General features: G+C 45.6%; 1 protein-coding gene across 2 annotated transcripts; it reads right to left on the reverse strand.

Moving 5' to 3' along the window:
- PRA1.H (prenylated RAB acceptor 1.H) lies at nt 1-25,064 on the reverse strand. Of its 2 annotated transcripts, none has more exons than XM_087382833.1 (4): nt 24,361-25,064; nt 21,984-22,111; nt 787-858; nt 1-694 (listed from the first exon to the last, which is right to left on the reverse strand). In XM_087382833.1, exons 1-4 carry the CDS (start codon nt 24,996-24,998, stop codon nt 621-623), a joined length of 912 nt encoding a protein of 303 aa, XP_087238959.1. In that variant the 5' UTR covers nt 24,999-25,064; the 3' UTR covers nt 1-620. The 2 variants fall into 2 exon arrangements, with proteins under 2 accessions (XP_087238959.1, XP_087238958.1); XM_087382832.1 differs by having other exon boundaries at nt 21,975-22,111.
- Nucleotides 25,065-25,233: the final 169 nt, after the last annotated feature.

Here is a 25,233-nt window from a genome sequence, read left to right on the forward strand (position 1 = left end):
TTAAGTGCACAAAAGTAGACAGGACTTCATGTCCATCAGCTATGATGTCTTCTTCTCAACAGCCTTGCGAACTACAATTTATGAAGTCAGATAATCTCACACAATCTGCACTCTGCCTGAACCACCACGATTGCTTTAGAGTAAAAGAGAGCTATAACCCCAGTTCACTCTATACATCATTAAACTCAAGACAACTAAGAACTTAACATAGTCTTAAACAACATTAGATCTCAAGCTTGCACAGAAAATAAGCGACTCTTCGCTCACAACACTGCACTGAAGTGCTTGTCTTCAACCTTATGGGGCCGAGACTTCTGAATGGAAACACAAAAAAGGGCAAACCATGTGTCCAGCAGAAGCTTCAGAATAAAATAAGCTTTCCCAGAAAACGCCTTCCGTGTAAAGACATACCTTTTTTTGAACCATCTTTAAAGCAACAGCAATTGACCCTTCAGAGAAAGGAGCTCCTGCCTTTTATTTATGCGTGCCATTCAAAACTTCATGGTACTGCAAAATTAGGATGATGCCCATGATACATGGAGACTTTACATTGACACTGCAAAATTAGGATGCCCATGATACAAACAAGGATCTCTTCTGCAGGAGGGAAAAAACAAATGCTAATGCTTTTGCTCCAGGTACTGGGGTACTTTTGAAGGTGTTATTCTTCGTAAAGAACTATGAATAATGGTGACTGCCAATAATAAGATATAAAGGCCAGTCAGTTGGACATAAAAAGACATCTGACAGCCTTTGCTACCAGCAAGACATAAGGAGGTAACGTACCTGCAAAGCTAAAGAATCCAGCCCAACAAAAAGCCAGAGCAACTTTACAGTATATCATCACAACTGCAGTGACTGCAAAAACATGGTCACCAAAGCAAAGGCGTATGTAAGGATACCAATAATACACAAGAATATGTAAAATCGCTGACACCAATGTAAAGGAAAGACTTGGCGGAATTCTTTCCAAATGGTAAGAAAAGCTACACCACCACGTATTAGCATGAATGAGACTGTAGGCATTAAGCAGGTCGATTTACACAGTTGAATTCAAGCATTACATGACTCAGATATACAAAGCATGCCCTCAACAATGTGGACATGGTGAAGGCTAGATGGGCTGGGGTAAGGTTAGGTGGAGGGCCATGTGTGAGTGATCGGCCCCTTGGCATGAGTTTGTGAATTGTGAGGTCAGAAATCTGTTAGGTAGAAGCATGATATTTTGTGATATAGTCCACAATATTCCGAGATGCTGCGTATTGTGTGATTGCTCTCGCAGATCTGCTGGAAGCCTATTTGTTTCCACGTAAGTATCAAATAAGCTATAAGTGGTCAAAAACGGTACAAGCCTCCAGTTTGTTTTGCAAATACATTGTGACTGAGACTAGCTTCTCAATATTATTAAGCACGATTCACTTGAAAGTTCCCTTGTGATTAAATATGGTGAATGACACATTCCCCTCCCTGCATTCCCCCTCCATAAGCTATCATTATGACTTTTAAAGAGAGCCAGCCCACAGGATAAGGTATGGTTATAGATCCTATGTGTTCAAGCATGTATGCCAAAATCAATTCACAGTCTGAAGATAGGCAGTGAGATAACAAAACTTCATATATATACCTTTATGTATCCAATCGTACAAATTTAAGATTTTTTGTTAAGAATATTTGAGATTTTTTAGCTGTTGGGGCTTCTGCACCCGCGTAAAATAATTCGATGTAGTTGAACAGCTGATCACCACTTGGATGAAAATCCAAAAATTTTGCATGTCTGCTAAGGTGATATACCTTTGTAAGACTAGAATATATCCAATCATACAAATTTGGATTTTTTGTTAATAATAATTGAGAATTCTTAGTTGTTGGGGCTTCTGCACCCGCGTAAGATAATTCGACGTAGTTGAATAGTTAATCAACAAAACTGCATAGATATGTCCGTAAATAGGACCAATGTATAAATACAATAGGTGACTCAAGCCTGCACACTGTGGACGGCGCAATGCGCTCCACTAGTGGTACATCTAAGGTCACAAAGTTACCCAAACTCCTGCTCTCTTGCACTGCTGTGTTCCTCCAAGTGAGGCTCTTTGGGAGGAACCCCAACACCTTTTTCAGCTACCTTCTGCCCAAGGTGTTATGCTTTACCATGGCCTTTTATCTGCCTTTGATAGTTCCCAAGTGTGTGCCTCGTTTTGAGTCATTATCTGGCAATGACCCACCACCACCTGAGGCTGCTCAGCAAGAGCAAGCGCTTCCATAGTGCAAAAGCGAGCACCGACTAGTGGAGTAGTACTTGGCTGAATTTTATGCACGATCTCAACTGATAAGCACGGTCCAAGAGTATTTGCAAGAAATTCTGGAGACTTTCTAAAGCTTGTGAAGACTCAAGACTAGTAATCACCTGAATGGCTCACAACCCTCAAACCTTTGAGCAAGTTGCCCGCTTTCGGAAGTCTTCGAGCCCAAGTGCCTACAAGTACAAGAGTGCTACAAACAGCCCACATGGGACTGCATTTGAGGGTGAAAAGTAACCCAAGATGCTTGATTGGCATGACAGAAAAGCTGCCGCAGCACCGTTTCCAAGGTTTCCCACAATATCGGGCAGCAAAATGCCATATGCCAAGCTTTATAGGCACCCGGATGCAAAGCCATAAGGGAAACCAAGTGCTGTAATAAAAAAATCAGCAAATAAAACAGCACACCAAGGCTATCACAGACAACAGAAACAGGGCCAATTCATGCTTCAGCCTTCTTCAAGTGTGGTGACAAATGGACTCCCGAGCATAGGGAGGTGTGCAAGATGCGAAATAGTGGCATATCAAACTTAGCATAATTATTGAGCTATCTGATAAAGACGAGTTGATGGATACATATGTGTCTCTAGATGTGTCTTGGGATGAGATAGATGGGCACACGTGTTAGAAGAAGCTCCAAATGCTAGAGCCGCAAAAGGTTCTGATTTTCCCTTTGATCCAGGCAATGTTACTCAGGTTGGAAAGCACACCGGTGACAGACACAAGCAAGAAGAGATCATGAGCCAAGTAAAGGATTTTTTGAAAAGGGGCTGTTCAGCCTACTTCATCTCCCTACCGTTCACCAGTGTCGTTAGTCCAGAAGAGGGATGGTTCATGGCAAATGTGCATAGACTATCGTGCATTGAACAAGATAGCAATCAAGAATCAATTCCCCTTTCCAAGAATCGATGATATCTTGGATCAGTTGTCCATTTTCAGCCGTATAGACATTAAGAGTGGGTATCACCAGATACGCATTTGGCTAGAGGATGTGTCTAAGAGAGCTTTCTGGACCTCCTTTGGGCTGTATGAGTTCTTAGTTATGCCATTTGGACTCACAAATGCTCCTACCACCTTTAACCGAATGATGGATAGAATCTTTTGGGAGTACATATCTTTTTGTGGGCACTTTCTTTGATGCTATGATAGTGTAAAGGATGAGGCAAAGCATAAGAAGCATTTGGCAATAGTGTTTGCAGAACTCAAAACGCAAAGGCTGGTCATAAATGCAAAGAAGAGTGAGTTCTTTATGCCTGAGATCCACTTTTTGGGACATATTGTCTCCAAGGATGGAGTGCGTATGGATCCTACGAAGACAAAAGCAATCCACAATTGACCAAAGTTGAGAAATTTGCATAATGTGCGCAGCTTTTTGGGCCTATGCTCGTACTACAGACGATTCATATGCAATGCAAAAGAAGGGAGCGTCTTGTACATGGGCTGAAAATGAAATGGCAACATTTGCAATGCTGAAAGAAAAGCTTACTTCGGATCCGGTGTTGATCTTGCCAAATCTCCGAAAAACTTTTATTGTCCTGTGGAAAGAACGGCCTTGGTGCAGTTATCATGCAAGATGGACGGGTTGTTGCCTATGAAAGTAGAATTTTGCAAGATACTGGAGATTCATGAGAAAGACATGTTGGCTATGATCCATGCTCTTTCTACATGGAAACATTACTTGCTTGGGGCTGATTTCATTGTGCAGACAAATCACCAATCCTTGAGATATTTCCTCACTTAGTCTAAATTGTTTGAGAAGCATATGCGTTGGGCCAATTTCTTATCATGTTCCACTTTCAAATAGTGTATGTTGAGGGCAAATTGAATGTTGTGGCTGATGCATTGTCAAGGAAACCCCAAGTTTCAACAGTATCCATTGCATACGAACATGACTTGGATGCAATGAAGGATCAGTATGCACATGATGAGGATTTTACAAGGATTTTTTATCAGCATCATGAGCATACTCTCAGAGATGGCTTTCTTATGGTGCACGGTCCCCTTTGTGTCATAGAGCTATTGAGACCTAAGGTTTTAATAGAGAGTCATGCTCCACTGTATGCAGGGCATAGAGGCGGCATTGATGCCATATTGAAGGTAGTTGAGCATTTCTTATATTGGCCAGCTTTGAGACGGGATGTAGAGGCTTTTGTTAGGACATGTATTATCTATCAAAGGTCAACTATGACCAAAAGAGGCACCTGGATTGTTGCATCTATTGCCTATTTTGGATAGATCGTGGAAGAGCATTAATGGCTTTGGATTTCATTCTTTATCTTCCTAGAACACCTACATAGAATGATGGCCTATGGACTGCGATGTGCAGATTCAATAAGCAAGTGCATTTCATTCCGGTGAGGAAGAACATAAACAACGGATCATATGGTTAAGAATATGGGCACTACTTTTAAGTTCTCATTTTCTTTTCATCCACAAACAGATGGGCAGTCCAAAGAGGCTAATTTCATTGTGCTTGATCTTTTGAAATGCTATGTGTCTAAGGATAAGACACAATGGGAGCAGTATTTGCCATTGGTGGAGTTTGCTTATAACAACACCGTGCATACTTCCCGGGTAAATCCATTTGAGATTGTGGAAGGTGGGAAGAAAGTCCCCCCCATTTTGCAAACAAAACACAAGATTTTTTAGGCCAATAAGTATGTAGAGAGCATGGATGTAGCCTATCAGAAAGTCAAGCAAGCTCTCCAAAAGACTCAAGCAAAGCAAAAGAAAGTAGTTGATTGCCAACGCCATGCACTAGAGTTTGCAGAAGATGATTGGATTCTTTGCGTTTTGAAAAGGCAAGGCTGGAAAATAAGAGGGGCAAAGGCGAGTTGTTCCCCAAGTTGAGTATGAGGTACTACGGGCCTTTTCAAGTTTCAGAGAAGATCTATGATGTAGCTTACAGTTTGAAGCTACTAGATCATTGGAGGATTCACAATGCTTTTCATGTGAGCCTTCTCAAACCTTTCCGGGGAGATGTGTCAGAGGATATGCCTTCTGAGATGTAGCTAGAGGTTGAGAAACTTGATGAGATTCTAGTTCCAAAGCAGATATTGACGCATAAGGAAAGGAAATTCACAAGTGAAGTTTCCCGCCGCTTTCTCGTTAAGTTTCGGAATTATTCGCCACTGTATGTGCTGGAAGAGAGTGATTTGCCAGATACACCACAGTTATTGGTACTTTGCCTGGAAGCATTTCAGCTTGAGCCAACTCTAGTTGTGTCTCCTTCAGGCTCAACAGAGCGTAGGTTTGAAGAAGTGCCTAATGTTCAAGAGGGGGGTTGTACCTCCATTGCTTTGGTACACATAGGCTCAAATATCTAGAGGTCGCTTGGTGACATTGTATGTTTCACCCGAGGTACTGCTTGCTGACAGTATATCTGCCTTGGGACTTCTATGATCAGAGTACTAGTCACTATGAGACAATTATTGGTCTAGCAATACATGTTGGAACATGCTTATGATGGCAATGGATGCCAATACTATCCGTTCACTTTGTACAAGTATTTGAGTTTATGGATGACTTTGCCACACTCAGATGAAATCGACATCACTTGCCAATTTTCAAGAGGGGGGTATGTAACGAGGACGTGAATTTCTAGGTGAGAATGTGAAATTCTAATATGTAGGGACTAGCTGTGCGGAAATTAGATGAACATACAAGGAAGAACTCACCAGAGATCTACCTAACTATAGTACACTGGTTCATTTAATATTGATGGCATAAATGCCCGCACTACGGTTGTATGTGATTGCCAAATTGGCATACAAAACTGTGCTGAAACCACTCCCTAGATTGTGACATGTGGGAGAAGAGCTACGCTGCTGAAACAGGACATCCAACCTCGCCCGTAATGCTGGCTGAAAGGGGCTGCTGGAGGTGGGAGCTGAGTGCTGAATTGAGGGGCCAAGCCCTCGTTATATAGGGGCTGGAAGGCCCTGTTCTAGCAGCCCCAAGCAGTCCTAAATGGCCGACCAGCCAGTTGGCTGGTTGGACTGTTTACCCTGCCCTAGGGGCTGACCTGGAAGGGGTTGAGGCTGCCTATAAAAGGCGCCTCCCCCAGCCCACTTATTACACCTGGTGCTGCACTTTGGGAGCCCCAAAACCTCCCAAAGATGCTGGATTTGCTGACCAAAGCAGCCAAATGTCACTGCAACTTGGGCTTGACCCTGGTGCATGTGACAGAAATTTAGGTGTGAATATCTTTAGCCTGCTTGTGGGCAAGGCCTAGGGTTGTTAGGTGTGCAAAGGCCCCCTAGGAATGAATGTGCCTTGGAGGTGAATTAATTGTTTGGACCAAAGAGGGGACAATGGACCCTTAGGATTAAAAGTTGGGCCATTGGAGTGGTCCATAGAGGGGGCATGAGGCAAAATGAAATCGTGGAAATTTGCCACATGGCATCTTCTAAATTCCAAATGCTACGTCCATGCATATGGAAATGGCAGGGGCTGCTGGAAGGATCGGGATCACGTCATGTGAGCATCAACGGGTAGAAGACACATTCCTTACGGTGATGCCTTGCCAAGGGGGCTGAAGGCCACGATTCGTCCCTACACTGTCTAGAGGCTCACGGGCTGTTGTGGATCGTCGCCTCTCTAGAGCATGAGCTGGAGCACACAGCTTTGGTCTGGTTGGATTTCCGCCTGGGAAAAGGTCCGTGGGCTGGTGGTGGAGATTTGTTCCGTACAAGGCTGCTCGTGGGCTGGTCAGAATTCCTTTCATCAAGTGGCTGGTCTCACAAAGGGTTGTGGAAGCCAGGCTGCCCATAAAAGCTACACCTAGCGCTGCAAAGTGTTTCGTGAGGGGCTGGTTGGACCTCTATTGTTGTGAGCTGATTAGATGAGGTTAACTGCTCAGTGAGCACCATTTGACGATGCCAGTTACTGTGGTCACGTGGCTGGTCAAGAAAGCATCGCAACTATGCTCGTGGATAGTGGGCTGGTCCACAAGAGCCGCCTTCACGACTTACCTTGGAAGAGAGTCTCTACTTACAAGGGCCAAGGCTCAGGCCTCATATGACGAATTAGCTTAGGGAGCTTGCATGGTCACAGAGGGCTCTCCAGCCAGCCACGAGCCACCTTGGAGAGCAGGCTGGTCACACAGGGAGCCTTGCCCTACTTGTGGACTGCTTTAGAAGGCCTATGTGGTGCAGCAGGACTCACAGTTGAAAGTTTTACCCTTTGTTCAAGGTTCCATTGATGTTGGCTGTGTAATTATGCTTCCTATCTCTGCTCTGAACATAGAAGTGGCCAAGAAGGCACTAGTTGGAATTGTGTGACCCAATATGGATTGCTAGGAACAATCCCAGGCTTAGTGCAAGCCATCTGGAACGAAAATGGATGCCCATTGATATGCTTGGTGAGAGCAGTGCACGGCAAGGAATATGCATGGTGTATTGATGCCTAATGGGCTGTGGAATGCCTTTGATGTGAGTGGAATTGTATCGATTGTGTAACCCAGTTTCAAATATTAAAGAAATACCAAAAGGGGCGCCAAGGTTTGGGGCCAATTTGTGTCTTTGTTTTGGTGCAGGAGCATTCCAGCTCCCAATCTGTTGACTGTTTACTTGCTGAATTTCATGTGAGAGTGTTGGCTGGGTATTTACTTTTACCGCCCTTTTGTTAGTCTTAAGGCCGGTTCAACAGCGGACGCACATTGGATGGGCGCAGTGCGACAGTGGCCCAGCCAAATCTTTCAGGGTTTGGAGGCAGCTCCCTGCAGACTCGCGCATTTGAGAAAGGCAGGCATTCAGATGCCAGAAATCGACACAATGATCCCCGCTTCCTGGTGGGAGGCATTGCGCAGTCCATGGATCCCTCATGGCTGGTCTGGGCAGTTCTCGCACACGGGGGTGCCTCTCAGGGTTCGGTTTTTTTCGGGAGTCCTCCGAACCTTTCATTGCAAGTTTTACAAGGTGGGACTGAAGGGCCAGAAGGGGGGAAGAAGAGAGCAAGAGGGAGAGAGTGTGAGAGAGAGAAGACTCAAGTGTGCGGGTGTGAAGTGATGAGCCACACCAGAAACTCATTAGTTTTATTAGGATTAGGTTTTACCCTATGACTGTCTTAAGACAGTCATAGATGTCTTATCTTTAATAAAGGGGTGGCAATGTGCCTTTACCCCAACAACCTCCCACCTAAAGGCCAATGTGCCTAAAGGGGAGAAAAGAATAAAAATTACAGCAATATACAGTTACTGTATACAAGACCATAAAATAAGAATGGTCTCATCCTAATCCCATGATGTGGCGGCAATGTGCAAACCGCTCAGTAGGCAAGCTCTTAGTGAGCAAATCCGCAGGATTATCATCAGTATGCACCTTCACAAGCTCAAGTCGCTTGTCTTCCAGTACCTCCCTGATGAAATGATATTTCAGATCTATGTGCTTGGTCTTCTTATGAAAGACTGGATTCTTTGCCAACATGATAGCACTCTGACTATCACAATGCAAAACTGGCATATCTCCTGTAATGCCCAAGTCTCCCACCAGCCGAGTAAGCCATATTGCTTCCTTGCAAGCCTCAGTGGCTGCAACATATTCAGCTTCAGTAGTTGACAGTGCAATGCATTTCTGCAACCGAGACACCCATGATATAGCACCTCCTGCAAATGTGAAAATATAACCGGTAGTAGACTTCCGGTTATCTGCATTCCCTGCATAGTCTGAGTCTGTAAAACCATGCACCAATGCATCCTGCCTACCATAGCATATGCACAAGTCTTTGGTACCCTTGAGATACCTCAAGACACCTTTCACTGCTTCCCAGTGCCGCTTGCCTGGATTTGCCATATACCTGCTGATGACTCCCACCGCAAAAGCAATATCCGGACGAGTGGCAACCATGGCATACATCAAAGATCCAACTGCAAATGCATACGGAACCTTGGCCATTTCAGCCTTATCATCATCTGATCTGGGGCTGTCCTTACTGCTGAGTTTTAAATGTGGAGGCAACGGGGTACTAATAGACTTCCCCCCCTCCATTTTAAAGCGCTACAGTACTTTGTCAATGTACTCCTTCTGTGACAGAAACAAAAGTCCCTTGGACCTGTCACGAGTAATCCGCATGCCAAGAATATGATTTGCATCACCCAAGTCTTTCATGTCAAAAGACTTATGCAGTTGTTTCTTCAAAGCACTAATCTCATGCTGAGATTTACTGGCAATAAGCATGTCATCCACATATAGAATGAGTAGCATCAAACTGCCATCCTTTGCCCGTTTGGTGTACAAGCAATGATCGGTCTCACACCTATGATACCCTTGGGACTGCATGAAGGCATCAAACTTCTTGTACCATTCCCTTGGCGCCTGCTTGAGTCCATACAAGCTCCTCTTGAGCTTACACACAAGCTGCTCTTTCCCTTTAGTAGCATATCCCTCTGGCTGACTCATATAGATCTCATCATGGAGATCTCCGTGAAGAAAGGCTGTCTTCACATCCATCTGACATAAATCCATGTCGTCATGAGCAACAAGAGCTAACACTGCTCTCAAAGTAGTCATCTTGACTACAGGGGAAAAGATCTCATCAAAGTCAATGCCCTTCTCCTGCTTAAATCCCTTGGCAACCAATCTGGCTTATACCTCGGTAAAGCATTTGAATCCACTTTGACTTTGTAAACCCACTTGCATGGCAAAACCTTTCTGCCTGCAGGTAGCTGCACCAAGTCCCATGTATCATTTTGAAGTAGGGAGTCCATTTCTGACTACATGGCTTTCTCCCACTTCTTTTTCTCTGTTCTTCCCATAACTTCCTTGAAGCTGGAAGGCTCACCACAATCTGTCAGCATGATAAAATCAGCCACATTATTGGCTCCTGGAACAAACCTGGCAGGAGGCCGTTGTACACGGGTGCTCCTCCTAACAAAATGTTCCGGATTAGGCTACTGTCCAGCCTGTTCGTCATGCATGACGGGTGGCTGTACCACCATATCTGGCTGTTCTACAGCCCCATCTGCTGGCATATCCAGTGGTGCATCATTGGCAAAATTATCTGGCTGATTTTCAGCCTGTATACCCTCTTGAATAGGGTTATCTGCAGCAGCCTGCTGCTGCATATAAATGGGCATTCTTTGCTGTCCAACATCATCATAAATAACCCTCCTGTATTCCACAGGTTGCACGGGTTCCTTGTGTACACTATCCTCTTTAAAGATGACATCATTGCTGCGTATAATCTTCCGTTTAACGGGATCCCATAACCTGTACCCCATTTCACCTTCATCACCATAACCCATAAAGATGCATCTGATAGACTTTGGATCCGGTTTGGTGCGCAGTTCTTTGCGTACATGAGCAAAGCACTCGCAGCCAAACACACGTAAGTGCTTGTATGAAGGTGGCTTGCCAGACCACACCTCCTCTGGCACTTTCAACTCCAAAGCCTTGTTTGGCGACCTGTTAATAATGTGAACTGCTGTTTGCACGGCTTCTGCCCAAAAGCCATGGGGTAATGCAGCATAAGACAACATACATCGAACTTTCTCCTGAATAGTTCGATTCATCCGCTCACTTGCACCATTTTGAGATGCATTATGAGGGGCTGTGAGTTCCTGTTTGATGCCCTTAGCTTCGCAAAACTGCACAAAAGCATGTGACACATACTCACCCCCATTATCGGATCTGAGGCATTTCAGCCTACGACCTGTCCGATTCTCAACCTGAGCGACAAACCTCTTGAAAGCATCTAAGGCATTGCCCTTATGCTTCAAGAAATAGACCCACACTTTGCGTGTGGCATCATCAATGAAAGTAATAAAATATTTTGCACCCCCTAGTGATAACTGTGGCATCACACGCAAATCAGTGTGCACTAGATCAAGCGGTGCTCTATTCTGAGGAGTTCTCCTCTTATGAGGAGTCACAGAATGCTTGCCAAATATGCAATGATCACAAGTAGGCAAATCTGAAAAAGAAAGAGACGGCAGATAACCCAAACGTGACAGTTCCTGCATTCCTTTAACAGACATGTGTCCCAACCGGCTATGCCACAATGAAACCTTTGGCAGCTCGGTTATGGCAACAACATGATTACCCACACTGGAAACATAAAGAGGGTACAAGGTATCACTCTTAAAACCCTCAGCCACTACAGCCTAGCCATCAGTAATCACCCATTTGGAATCCCCAAATGTGGTGTGGTAACCACTGTCATCCAACAAGCCAGTGCTAATCAGATTTTTCTTGATTTGCGGCACATGGCGAACACCATCAAGCATAAATATGCGTCCATCAGGGAATACTATCTGTATACTGCCAATCCCTGCAATCTGACATGCATAGTTGTTCCCAAGATGAACAACTCCATAAGTACCTGTGTAGGAAGTAAACCACTCCCTATGAGGAGTAACATGAAAAGAAGCACCTGAATCCAAGAGCCAGGTGTGCATGTCATGGCCATCAATAACCAAAGCATGTGCTATTACAGCAGAAGAGCATAAAACATCATGTATGTCACTGTCACTGTCCTCTGCTGCAACATTCACTGCATCCAAGTCATCTACCTTGGCCTTGCCTTTGCCTTTGCTTCCATTGCCTGCATCCTTTGTTTCAGCCTTCTTGGCTTTCTGATCCCGTATGAACTTGAAGCACTTAGACTTTACATGTCCCTTCTTGCCACAATAAAAGCATTCAATATCCTTTTTGCCACGGGACTGACTGCGGGATTTGGACTTACTAGCAGATCTCCCCTTCTGCTGAGTCCTGCCTCTATCCTGTACCTGCAAGGCATTTGAAGACTTGCTGCTCGCATTATTCTTCTTGCTCATCTCCTCCATAAGGAGAGAGCTCTCTACATCAGCATACATAAGAGTGACATTCGAATTTGACAGGGTGGTCTTGAAAGTGTCCCAACTCTTAGGGAGGGTACACAGCAAGAAAGTAGCCTTGAACTCCTCATCAAGGTTCAATCCCTGTGCAATCAGCTGTGTAAAGATAGCATTGAACTCACTCAAGTGTGAGGTCATAGCTGTACCTTCCTTCATGCGAAGATCAACCAGCTTCTTCAACCAATAAACCTTACTGGCTGAGCTCTTTTGGGCATACAATTCTTCTAGCCTTTGCCATAGGCCATAAGAGGTCTTTTCAGCCTGAACATTGAACACAAGAGTATCAGAAATAGTGAGCATGATAGCTGCCCTTGCGGACAAATCAAGCTCTTCCCAGTCATCAGCTGCCATGTCAGATGGCTTGACACCCTTCACCCTTATGGGCTTAGAAATCTTCTTTAACAGAAGTACATTCAAGCACTGTTCTGCCCATAATGCATAATTGTGTGCTCCTTCCAGTTTCTTTATGTTCAGAATTGAAGATTCACTTCCCCCTGATGCCATATCAGATAAGGAAAGTACCTGTAGTCCAGAAAGACTGAATAAAATTCTGATTTCTCAGAAAAAACCTGCTCTATAAAGAGCCAGGAGCACTCACAATAGTGCTGTTTTTTTTACTGTCAGAAAATCTGCAGCAAAACAGAAAATTCCCCCAGTTACTGTACCTTCTGAAACACTGTACCGTGCTCAAATAGGCATAAAAACAGTAATTTCAGAATGCTGCAGCTGCTCAACAAGTGCTTTAACAGTGCATAATCAGCTGACAAAGCACAAACACTGCTGTAAACACTGCTGTACTGGCTGTACTGATCACTTCTCCCACCTCAGATGAGGTATTGCACTGAGTTAATATGCATAAACCACTTGGCATACACCCCAAAAAAAAAATGACACTTCAGCCTGTCACAAAACCTGCAACGGAAAATGGGATAAATCCCAAGCAATCACCCTTCTGCCAAGGGGATAAAATGCATCTGAAGATCTCTGTCGGTAACCCAAGTGCTATCAAACAAAATCTGGGCAAAAGCCCCTTGATCTCACACCTGAACCAAGTGAAGAACACCTCAACACTGAGGTAGCATGCAATGTGAAAATCTCTCTGACAAAATCAACCAACAGTGTAATGCAAATACTGCCCTGTGTAGAAAAGGCATACACAGATCCCAACATACAAACACTCAATGAGGAACCTTTTGAGCACTGTCAACGATGGACAGTTAGGGACCGAGTAAACTCGATGCGCCCTGGCCAAGCGTGGCTCAACTGAGGTTCTCTGAGTGTTGCACAAGAAATGTGACCTGCAAGAAAATGTCACCTCCACACTGCGGAAATCGAGGCAAATGTGTGCTCTCTGGCACCACACTACCTCAAGGCATACAAAGCATCAACTGCCAGGCAAAAGCCCTATGATCTGCTCACCCAGAAACTGAGATTCAAGCCCAGTAAAAGCATAAAAATCCTCTGCAAAATCAAGGCATTTCCTTCACGAAAACAGATAACTGTGCAATCAACCACACACTGTGGTTCTCTTCACCTCAAGCACGAGGTAAATGAAGGTATTTGCTCTACTTTCAAGAAAACACAGTTTTGAGAACTGAAGGATGATCCTGAGTGAAGAGCAGAGAGCTCTTTCTCCTTCTTTTTCTTCCCAAAAAAAAATTCTGCCTACTGTACTTCCTGTACCTGCGCACGTGTGCAGGGTACGGAATCTGAAAAAACAATTTCGAAAGTCCTCCCTGACGCACGTCCTGTACCTGCGCAGCGTAAGTCCGTACGGATGTACGGCTCCTGTACGGCGTCCGTACGGCAGGTACGGATGGCCGTACCTGAGCGCGCGCTGCGCGCTCTGACTCCGCGCGGCCTGGTGCTGTGCACTGGCTGCCCCTACGCAGGCTAGCAGCTAGCAGTTGCTGTTGTAGCGCTAGCTGCGTGAGCAGCTACGCTGCTCGTGGTGCTCCGCTTGCCGCCGCCCGTGAGCGCCCTGCTCGCCTCCGCGCTGCGCCGCTGTGCCCCGCGCTGCGATGCCGTCGCTGCCTGCAGACCTGCCACGCCTGTCCGTACAGATGTACAGACGACGTACGTCCGTACCTGCGTTGCCGCCTGCTGGCCCGTTGGCCCGTGAAGAGGCTAGGTAGAGGTCGAGGGGGTTGGGTAGGCAAGGGTAGAGGGAGAAGTGGCTCTGATACCAGTTGAAGGGCCAGAAGGGGGGAAGAAGAGAGCAAGAGGGAGAGAGTGTGAGAGAGAGAAGACTCAAGTGTGCGGGTGTGAAGTGATGAGCCACACCACAAACTCATTAGTTTTATTAGGATTAGGTTTTACCCTATGACTGTCTTAAGACAGTCATAGATGTCTTATCTTTAATAAAGGGGTGGCAATGTGCCTTTACCCCAACAGGGACCGAGAGGACTGTTGCAGGCAGATACAAGAGAGATGGTGTGATCTGCCTGAGAGATGGTGTGGATGAGGCGGCCCTCAATGGTTTGGAGTGGCAGTGGATCAGGATAGTCAGCCCTTTGGGCAAGGGCCGGCACATTGTTCCAGACACACTTATCAGCCCCGTAGGGAGTAGTTTGGCACCTATGGCTTAGGCAGGGACCCGCCTACCCGAGATATTCAGTGGGACCCAGGGGAGTCCTGTAGGAGGTAGCAAAAAGCTGCTTTACAAGGCACATCCTCTGATAGTACAGGGTAGTACCTCTCACCTCTCCTAAATAGGCGGAATAGCATATAGCACGTCCTCACTACGCCTGCACCCTCCCCCAGTGTTGTCAAGTGATTCCAGGTGCAACTACTAAAGGATTTCGTGGGGATAAGTGTTCTAATGAAATAGCAAGAATGAACATGGACAACAAGAACCAAACACTAGCATTTCAGGAGCACCCAAGGGTTTTTTTAATCAGAGAAAAGGAAACTTCTATTAATGCTTGAAAAGCACCAATACAAATCAGCTTCCAAAGGAAGCTAATGAACCTCACACGTGGGAGGCTACTACTCTCCTTCTTTCTGGAAACATGTCTTTTCCCGGTGGGGGATGACATTCCAAATCCCTTGCTGAAAACATTACTTTATTCGGGTCTGAACGAAGCTAGCATAACGGGGGAAGGTGCTCTGCAGTCTAAAGTTAAAGCCGCATGTGACCAACTATCTAGATCTGCCTTCGAGGAATATATGCACAGGGTGAAGCAGCCCCCATTCTGCAAGAGTTATCTCTTTTCCAGAACGCTATTGGGAAGAAAGAGAAGATTCATTTGCCTAGTCGAAGGCACCCCTATTATGGAAAAGAGGAGGAGACATCCCAACAGATTTTTGTCCTGCACCCAAAGGCATCATCAATGAGGAGTGGCAGAATATGGCTGAACTGCCATACAAGCATTTGCAAAAATGCATTCTCCGTAGTTGTTTGGCCTTCTGAGTGTTTGTCATAACTGCTCTAGGGATCATAGCTTCAATAGTAGTTAGTTGCTCCATGGCATTTACATCTCCATTTCTAGCATAGAACCTCATCTCATTTGCTTGCATCTCTATCAAGAACCCTGTCAAAACCCTTTTTGCATCTGTCTCTTATCAATGCTACACACTGATTCCATATCTGTTTGCATTAAAGCTTTACATTGACTCTCATGCATGGGCTGCATAGGCCTTTGTGCTACAGAGAAAATGGCATTCCCACAGCCTGCAATGCACGAGGCTAGCTCCTTGTAGGAAGGACCCAATCTAACAAACCTACTGCTCCAAAATGTCAGCCCAATCCAAGATGATGGTTGATGATGAGGTTGTTGGAAAGCCCTCTCCCCCCCCCCCTTTTCACTTTGATTGGGGGTCCTAGGTCAGCTAGGACAGTTTGGACAGCACTAGCCTAAGACTTTTATACTATTAGGACACTTAGTTAGCCTAACCTAACCCAAACTAAACATTAACCTACCCCTATTTAGCTTCATCCCAACTAACCAAAACCTAACTAACCTAGCCTAACCAGAATTGACTAGCTAAACCTAAGCCCACCTAACTAACCCCCACTAAACTCGGTCCTACTCGTGAGCAACGTCGTCCATCGTCAAGTCTGGCTGCTTGGAGATGCGCATAAGTAGCATCGTCCATTGTAGTAGTCCATGTTAGCTTGTCTGCCATCATGTACGTTGTGCGGTGGTGTTGAGTGGAGTGCCTTGCTTGTTGCCCCTTTGTTGACTCTAACCTAGTCGTCGTGGTCAAGTGAGTCGGTTGCTTCTAGTGGGCATTCAGTTGTACATTCAGCATGCTTATAGGCTAGGTTAGCTGCTTGTTTGCATCTATCCTTGAGTTGTTAGAAGCTGCTCTCCCAGCTCATTACTAAGGGGAATGCTGTTCAATGATGACAAGTATAGCAGCAGTGCACCAATGGCAAAGTTCCTCATGAAATTTCATGCTCAGTTGGAATTGTCGCTGATGTTGCTACTGCCGGCAAGAATGCTATCTAATTGGGGCAAGCAAGGATTTGAAGAGAGGGGGAAAAGCAAAAGTGCCAGAACCAATGTTATGATACCAATGTAGAAAAGGGGTAGGGGCAGATTAGAGAAAGGGGATAGAATTGGCAGAAAGGAGACACCAGAGGGGAAGGAGTGACAAGTGAGGAGAGAGAGAGAGAGAGAGAGAGAGAGAGCAACCAAGTAGGAGGAAGGAGAGTACATAGGATTAGATGTCACATCACAAGTCCCTACAAAGGGTAGTCCCCTCCTCCACTTTATCTCCTTTTTGCCCTCTCTAGGCCTAAACATCACTAGCCAAATTAGCCCTAACCCTCACTAACTTGGCCCAATCTTGGCCTTCATTACAAAGAGCAATTGTAGCAGACACGTGGCAGCATTGCAGCATGGCTGTGCAATGCCAGAGCCTATTTATAGGACTGGTAGCAGAGCAGAACCAGAACCAGCAGTAGGGTGTGGTTGGTATCAGCAACAGTTTGCATCGACAGCAGCAACTGTCACGATCGGCAGCCTTCTGGTCGGGCTGATCCTGCTGCTGAGTCGGCCTGTTCTGGGGGGGTTCTACTGGGATGGGACGGGGAGGGGGGGAGGAGGGGGGTGCACACTCATCGGTCCCCCTAAAGCCCTTCAGAGGCAATGCAGGTTGAGGAGTGAGAGTTTGAAATCATTCTGCTGGGTAGGGTTACTTGTTCAGTAGGCCCTCATTTCTAACAGCAACAAGGTCCATCTACTTGACTTCATGCACACATTCAGCTCTTATTTTCCAGCTTCAGATTGCACCAGATAGTTAGAAGTGTACTGAACACCTTTAGTCCCCTACAAAGAATGTTCTTCTCATGATGTAACTCAGATTTTTCTCGCCTTGTTTGCCTTCTGCAGCCATGAACCAAGAATCCTCAGTGCTGACCTGCAAGGTGAAACGCAAAGCTGCAGTCAAGAACACCTCGAAGTCATAGCCAGGCCTCCAAATTCCAAGAAAGTCCAAGAAAAGCCCAAGCAAGTTTACGAAAGCGCCTGGAAATCAACTAGAACTCCAGACAGGAATCCACTCTCAGATTTAGAACTTTGAATGCCAGCAAGAACTGCCAAATCTGCTCAGTTTCTGGTGCATTACTGAACAGAGGGAAGTTATTCATCAACAAGAGGTGAATATTTCCAGCAAAGGGATTTTGATCATGCAGTAAACAGTAGACAGCAAACAGAGAACTGTCAGAATCAAAAATCAAAATCAAATAGTCACATACACTATGCCGACACAAGGGTGGGTAGAAGACACGTGGGGAAAGCAAGCCTTGGAAGTTGCCATAAACATTTACACATAGGGGGACCACCCAACGTATCTCTGGTGTCATCTCCCATCTTCACAAAATTTTCCTTGTGTTGGTGGAGAAGGTAAACAGTTTGGAAGCCACTAATGTGGCATTATTGTATGCAAACAAGCCGTGACTACTTTGGCTTTAAGGGACTAGCGTATAGAAAGTGAAAACTCCTAAAAGTCCCTAGGAAGCAATGTTAAAAGTGAGGTACATGTACTAGGCCCAAATGCCAAGCCCAAGGTCTAGTTCTATTTACATTTACTAGGCCCAAATGCTAGGCCCAAGGCAAGGAATATGTGTAACCCAAAAAAGTGGGTTAGAGGCATTAACAAGCTGGCAAGGTGACTTGCCACGTGGCAGCCTAGGTGATTGCACGTGCTTCCATGCATATTTTTCTCTCTTTAGCACGCATTTCACGGTCTCGCCTAGCTGAGCGGCATCTTTCTCCTGCTTCGTGATCGTTTCCACGCCCGATTTCTGCTCCTGTCCCTTCCAAGCTTCCAATTTCTGTTGCTGCCCTCTTGTTGTGTGGATCTACTGCCCTTTTGGGGTGCTCCAACAATAAATTGACCTCCAAGGCGCTAGTTCGACTTTCCCTGAGGCTGTTTCAACTCAATTTGCTGCTGTTTTCCGACTCCCTTGTGGCTGAAGGTCGTCTGTGCTCGCCGGGGGCCTGGACAGAGGATAGGTGCGAGGTTAGAGGTTGCCCCTCTTCCATGGACAGCAGGTACAAAAGTTCTGACCTCCCTTTGGATGCTTTTGATCATGTTTGAAGCTATTTGTTTCTTCTCTGTTATTCATGTTAGAAATGACCCAATAGAGGATACACACAACAAAAGACTGATAGAATTGCCTAGGAGCTCACACAGAGAGGTGTGGGGTGTGGAATCACAAACTTCTTAACTTAATGTGCATAGAATAGATGTGCAGACTCATCAATAGACAATGAACCAGCCAGATAGAAAAACCACCAAAATTATATATTTCCGTCCAAAGTTATGGACACAATACAAAAGAGAGAGATCAAGAGTCCCACCAATGGTGTGGTCCTCTAATCTTACCACAAGGTCCTCCTCCTATTTGCCAGTTATCTCTAGACTTGAGCCCATGTGCTCCACCTCGAGCGTCTGTAGACTTTCCGTCCAGAATGATCTTTTCAACCTTGCTGCCCTAAGTGTCAGCCTAGGTAGGCAGCCCTCTGTGAGCTAAGTCTGCAGCTCCTCAGCCTAGTTCACCTCCTGGTCATAGGCCCAACTGGCCTACTCTGCTGCTCCTTCCTGCACCCTGAAGTGCTGCTCCAGAAGATGGTATATGAGGGCCTGGAGGCCCTCCTTTTATAGGCCCCCAAGGGGCTGCGATAGAACCGACCAGCCATGCCTATTCTGGCCGACCAGTCAGCATGCTGGTCCAACCAGCCCTATAAAAGGGCCTTTGGCAGGCCTTTTTGGGCTGCTGCCTTTGCGCCTGATGCAGGCCCCGAGCCTGCCCATGTTCTCTGCCAGATTGCCCGCCATGCAGGCGCCTCCAGCCTGCTCATCTATTGAAGGCTCTTCCAGCCCTTTGATCCCACGCCACTGTTCTGTACAAACAACTCCAAATCTCCGTACTGTTGCAAATCCCTTCATGGCAGATCCGTGTAGATCCAGGCTTCCAAAGTCCCTCCAACCTTCCAGGTATGTTCTGAGGTGTGCTATCCACATGGCAGCCCATGTGGCAGCCCCTCCTCTTCTTTTGGGCACATGCCCTAGGTCTCCCTCCCCCACGCTCTCCTCATATGGGGGCTTACAAATGGGGAGGTGACCTTTCCAACAATTCGAATATCTTCCCTGGCAAATTCGAGCTGCAACCACACAGGCCACGGAGGTTCCCAAGTGAGGTGCAAGGCTATGTGGGCAGGTGTGCCTCATTTTGCACCTCTTATGGGCCCCTTTCGTGGGCTGTGGAGCAGTGGGTGGGCCGACCGCAAGAGGGCAGCAGCAGAAATCGGCAGCTTGGAAGGGAGAGGAGCAGAAATTGGGTGTGGAAATGATCACGTAGCAGGAGAAAGATGCCGCTCAGCCAGGCAAGACCTCGAAATGTGTGCTAGAGAGAGAATATGCATGGAAGCACATGCAATCACCTGCGCTGCCACATGGCAAGTCACCTTCTCAGCTCGTTAATGCCTCTAACCCACTCTTTTTGGTCACACTTATTCCTTGCCTTGGGCCTAGCATTTGGGCCTAGTAAATGTACCTAGATCCTGTGAGAAGTGCAGCGGAAATGAATGAGAGAGAGAGAGAGAGAGAGAGAGAGAGAGAGAGAGCATGCCTTACACACACACCACACTGAGAAGGAGAGAAAGGCACAAGAGAACTGCAAGTGATCTTTGGAGAAAACCCCGCTACAACTGGGGGAAAACCTCTAAAAAAAACAGGCTGCTCGAGAGCTCAACCGGACAGCTCAACAACCACACAAGGAAGTGGATGAACTGCTCCACCATCCTGCCCTAGAGCTGCTCAACAAGGCTAGATATGCTGCTCCACAAGGCAGTGAACTGAACTGCAGTGCTATACTGCTGGAATGGGGGGCCTATATATAGGCATCCCCCCTTGCCTGGTCGGCTATGATAGAGGAGGGCCGACCCCTAGTAGTAGGGCCGACCAGCCTAGGTGGGCCAACCCACCACTAAGGCTGCCCATGGCCCTATAAAGAGGGCTCACCCCCCCACAAAATAGGGGGCTGTATCCAACCAGGGTGGCCGACCTGCAGGTGTGTGGATCTGCTGCCCTTTTGGGGTGATCCAGCCATAAATCGACCTCCACGGACCTGGTTCGACTTTCCGTGAGGCTGGTTCAACTCAATATGCGGCTGTTTTCCAACTCCCTTGTGGCTGAAGTCGTCTGTGCTCGTTGAGGGCCTGGACAGTGAAGAGGTGCGAGGTTAGAGCTCGCCCCTCTTCCATGGACAGCGGGTACAGAAGTTCCGACCTCCCTTTGGATGCTTTTGATCACGTTTGAAGCTATTTGTTTCTTCTTTGTTATTCAAATTTCTCCCTAGCAAATTCGAGGAGAAAATTGATTCCCAGACATAGAGGGTGTGCCGAATTTGATTTTCCTCTCGCCTTGAGGCTACTTGTGCATTTTCCTGATTTGTGATGTTGCTTTGTTGCCCTGAGAGATTGGACACTTGATTTTGAGGACTGTCAAACACTCTTTTGCAAACTGTATGCCTTAAGGAATGCATTAGTCAGCTTTCAGTTGGTCACAGAAGCATTACTATGTCCTAGCCTTGCCTTGGCAATTGGGGACTAGTTTGTACTTGGGTTTGGATGCCTATTGAAGCCAGGAATTGGCTAGAATATTGGAAGTGTCAGTAAAGCAAAGTACAAGGGTGAGCCCTTGTTGTAAAAAGCATATTCCATTAACAGAGGCAATAAAGAAATACCGAAAGGGGCGCCAAAGCATTTGGAGCCAATCTGTGTCCTTTGTGTAAGGTATTTTCGAGCAGGGGCATTCTAGCCTCCCTTCCAGTGTTTTAAAGTTTATTTCTCAGTGGTTTTTTACTAAAGGAAGTGGCTGAAAGTGATGCATTATGGCTGTAACTACTGTGGATGACAAAAGTGATGCATTATGGCTGTAACTAATGAGGATGACAAGTTAATTGTGGATTACTGCCCTTTAGTTTGCTGGAGGCCAGTTTCATCCGGGATAATTTTGCAGCCCACCGGAGAGCCACCAAGGTGCCAGGTTTGGCTTTTGAGTCTCAGCCCTTCAGTTTTCAGTTTGCATTTGAGTTTTGGTTGAGCTCTTGAGCTCTTTCGCTTAGCATAGCACTCAGCAAGGGCCCTAGCGCGCCCTTTGCTTCAGCCCACTAAGGCTTATATCAGTTACTTTCTCTTGATGTACGTTGTCCCATAGGCCCGCGAGGCCTCCCAAGGACATTAATCTCTCTCTCTCTCTCTCTCTCTCTCTCTCTCCCGGGCCTCCCAAGGACGTTAATCTCTCTCTCTCTCTCTCTCTCTCTCTCTCTCTCTCTCTTCTGCTAGCTTCTGCTCCAAAAGAAAAGATAGATATGAAATAAAAGGCTTCACCTATTTTACCAAGTAACAAGAGAATTTGATGAAGGAAGCTCTCCCTCTGAAGGTTGAGTGACCTGCTAAGCATTCTCAAGCTGTCCCAGAACAATAATACCAGTAAAATCCCAAGTACAGCAATTGGCATTTTGTAACTGTCACATGAACCATTCCACTATGTTAGAAACTATTCCACCTATGCCAAATCAAAAGTGTTACACAAATACAACAATATTCCTGCAGATTTGAGCTGAGGATAAGAAAAAGACAAACAACAATCCAAGATAAAAAGAAGCACAAGTGTGTTTACAGAAAGTAACAACTAAAACAACTTGCTTTCTGAGTTTGTTGGAGATCGCTTCCAATATAGCATTGGACCCAGCGTTCACTATGCAATAGCAAAAGTCAAGCTTGCATAAACTATTTTATCCAGTCAGGAATCAAAACTTTGGCTCACTTTTCACTTTGTCTTTGTTTAGCTTATACGATTGGATATATTCTAGTCGTACAAAGGTATATTGTCTTTGTTTAGCTTATACTCCCATCTTCCATTGGTTTAGTTTACTTTACTTTATTTTGCATTTACTTTTCATTTAAATCACATTTCTTAGTATTGGAACCCTTTGCAAGGGATTTGTTTGATTTCTTAGCGGATAATAATCTTCATGTTCAACAAGCCAGGACAATACAACTTTGAAAAGCTGTTGCAAGGCAAGAATTCAACACTTGGCTCAGCATGTCAAAACAAGATATTGAATTGTATTTACAGTGAGATCCTTTGACCTGAACGATCTCTGAGACCATAACACTAATCCCTGTCATGAGATCTGAATGAGTTCTACATGCATCTCTTGAAAGCTATCACATTAACGTACTGTATCTAGAAAGATACAAAAGGTATCTCCCATGATACCAAACAAAGGCTAGTTCGAAATACATTAAATCAACAAAGTTCAACAAAGTCCCTGGCCATGATTGCACCTAAAACTCTAGCAAGGGTGCTTAAATTTAAAGAAAGCATCCATAACCACCTATCCAACAATTGAGTCTAAACTAAAGCAAATTCTTTCATGAAGAGTGCTTGGGCGGGATTCACAGAGTCACTTGTGATGAGATGATAGGCTAGAATAAGTCCCTTGCAGTCCCTCCAAACCAGTGCCGTATGCCAGCCTCCAGGTCAGCAACTTCCAAGAATAGCCATATGTTTGTTAGAGCATTCACGCATGGTCTTTCAACAAAGCACATCATGTTGATTTATTATTAGCTGACTATGCTTTATATCTATATGGCAGGTAAGAAATCCTTCACATCCCTGACCAAAAAGGATGCATAGGATTTGTTCTCCTTCTAGTTCTATACATCTAGGTAGATGTCCAAGGTCATAATGGAATGCACAGCAACCAGTAATAACTAACCAGTATAGTTATTAACGTCAGTGTCAGTCTTCCAACAAACAGTACAGTTACTAACGTCGTTAGCCTTCATGCAAGGTCGTGATTCGTCCAACAAAGCATATATTATTAGCTGACTGCACTTCACATCTGAATGGTAGGCACAATTTCATTCAGATCCATGACCAAAAAAGGATGCACAGTATTCGTCATCCTTCCATCAATAGTAGCTCGGATGCTATCCCTACCAATGTCTTGACCACCCAACAGTAGGTGCAGACCAGTGTAAGTACTTAGCTCTCACACACTGCACGCATTTGCACTTACCCAAACACACACGCAAATGGATAAGATCTTTGAGTTCCTATCAGAAAGATGAAGGGAATACTGGATCAAGGTAGCACGTAACAGAAAGATAATAAACCAGCACTCCACAATTTCTTCATCCCAACTAAACCTGCTTGTGAAAATATAACCAAAAAAGCTTAGAAAAGGTAACTGAAAGGCGCGCCAGTGAAACTATAAAAGATGAGCAGGTTATATATTCGCTATGAAACATGGTTTACCATTTCTCTACAAATTCCCTCCTGTGGCGAGCTTCTTCACATGTGGTAAAGATATGCAAAAACTTTGTCCTTATTTCTTTCTCCGAACAATCAACCAGTCTGCACAATATTACTCTTAGTTGTTTTCTGTAGTTTAGAGCTGGCTTTCCACGCTAATAGATAGTTCATGCCTATGGACTTCGTAAAGATACTAGGTGGTCTGCAAAATATTACTCCTGGTTGTTTTCTGTATTGAATCGCAGGAGTCAGGACTTTCAAGTAAATCACAAGGAAACAATGAGGCCCATGGGCCGACCATAAAAGGAGGAAACATGGAAGACTTGAGAGATGATCCTACTCTCAGGGGGTGAAGTCTCACGAGCAATCAAATATAAGAGACGGGGGTGTGTGTGTGAGAGAGAGAGAGAGAGAGTGAGTGAGAGAAGGGAAAGAGAGAGAGAGACTTACACAAAACAAGCAAATATTAAAACGCTGAGCCGCAGGTAGTTGCCCATATATCTCTTCATATTCTCCGCCGTTCGTAATTTCAATTGCGTACCAGTGAGAGGCCACCCATAACTTTCCCGAAGTCCATGTCCACAATCCCAAAACTCACCCGTCCAGCGCACAGGCTGTTTGCATAAATCTTCCACAGTAAGGTTCCCGAAGGGATTCACGATAAAACTTAATATGGAGGACAGAATTCCCGCGCCTCCCGAGCGAGCAGGATCAATGGCGCATCTATCCAGAACTTCCAGGTGTCCACTCTCTCTCAGCCAAGCCTCAAAGGTGGCAGGAGGAATGCTAAGGGACAAGGGGTTCGCAACAAATGCCATCAAGGCATGGCCACGAAGACCCAATTGAAATAGCCCGTTAGAATGGAATTGTGTCTGGTGCGCCAAGCTGCGATGGCGCTGGCGAGCGAAATCTCGATTCAACTGAGGCAGAATGTGTTGGAAGCCGACAAATCCTGGGACTGGAGTCTTGAAAAACGAGTGGGGCGAATGGGAAATGGGGGCGGGAAGGATAGATTGTGCAGGATGGAGTTGGGCGAAGGAGAGCCTGAGAGACGGAGAGAGAGAGAGAGAGAGAGTATCAAAGAGCATTCCAAACTTCAAGAGGCATTTAATATGCTAATGCTATCGGAAGAGAATATACAAGAAATGCGAGCATCTCAGGTTGTCACTTTGTTCAAAGATTATTGCAGCTTCACTGCTCCTTATTATTGTTGCCTACTTGGGATGGGAGGGCATGGCATTGCTAGCATTTTTGGCCCTCCAAGCGTCCTTAGTGATGGATAGGTTAGTCTTTTTGGCTTGCCCTCGCGGTAGCCTTCTCAAC

The sequence above is a fragment of the Dipteris shenzhenensis genome, chromosome 12 (genome assembly GCF_047967505.1).
Source record: "Dipteris shenzhenensis isolate YYH24624 ecotype China chromosome 12, Dip_SZ_1.0, whole genome shotgun sequence".
NCBI lineage: Eukaryota > Viridiplantae > Streptophyta > Polypodiopsida > Gleicheniales > Dipteridaceae > Dipteris > Dipteris shenzhenensis.

Coding starts and splice junctions, on each gene's coding strand:
- PRA1.H (XM_087382832.1), bottom strand. CDS start 24,998: ATGCTCTTTGATACTCTCTCTCTCTCTCTCTCTCCGTCTCTCAGGCTC. Junction 22,112..24,360: donor TTAATATTTGCTTGTTTTGT/GTAAGTCTCTCT, acceptor TTCATGTGACAG/TTACAAAATGCCAATTGCTG. Junction 859..21,974: donor CTTGTTACTTGGTAAAATAG/GTGAAGCCTTTT, acceptor ATGTTTTTGCAG/TCACTGCAGTTGTGATGATA.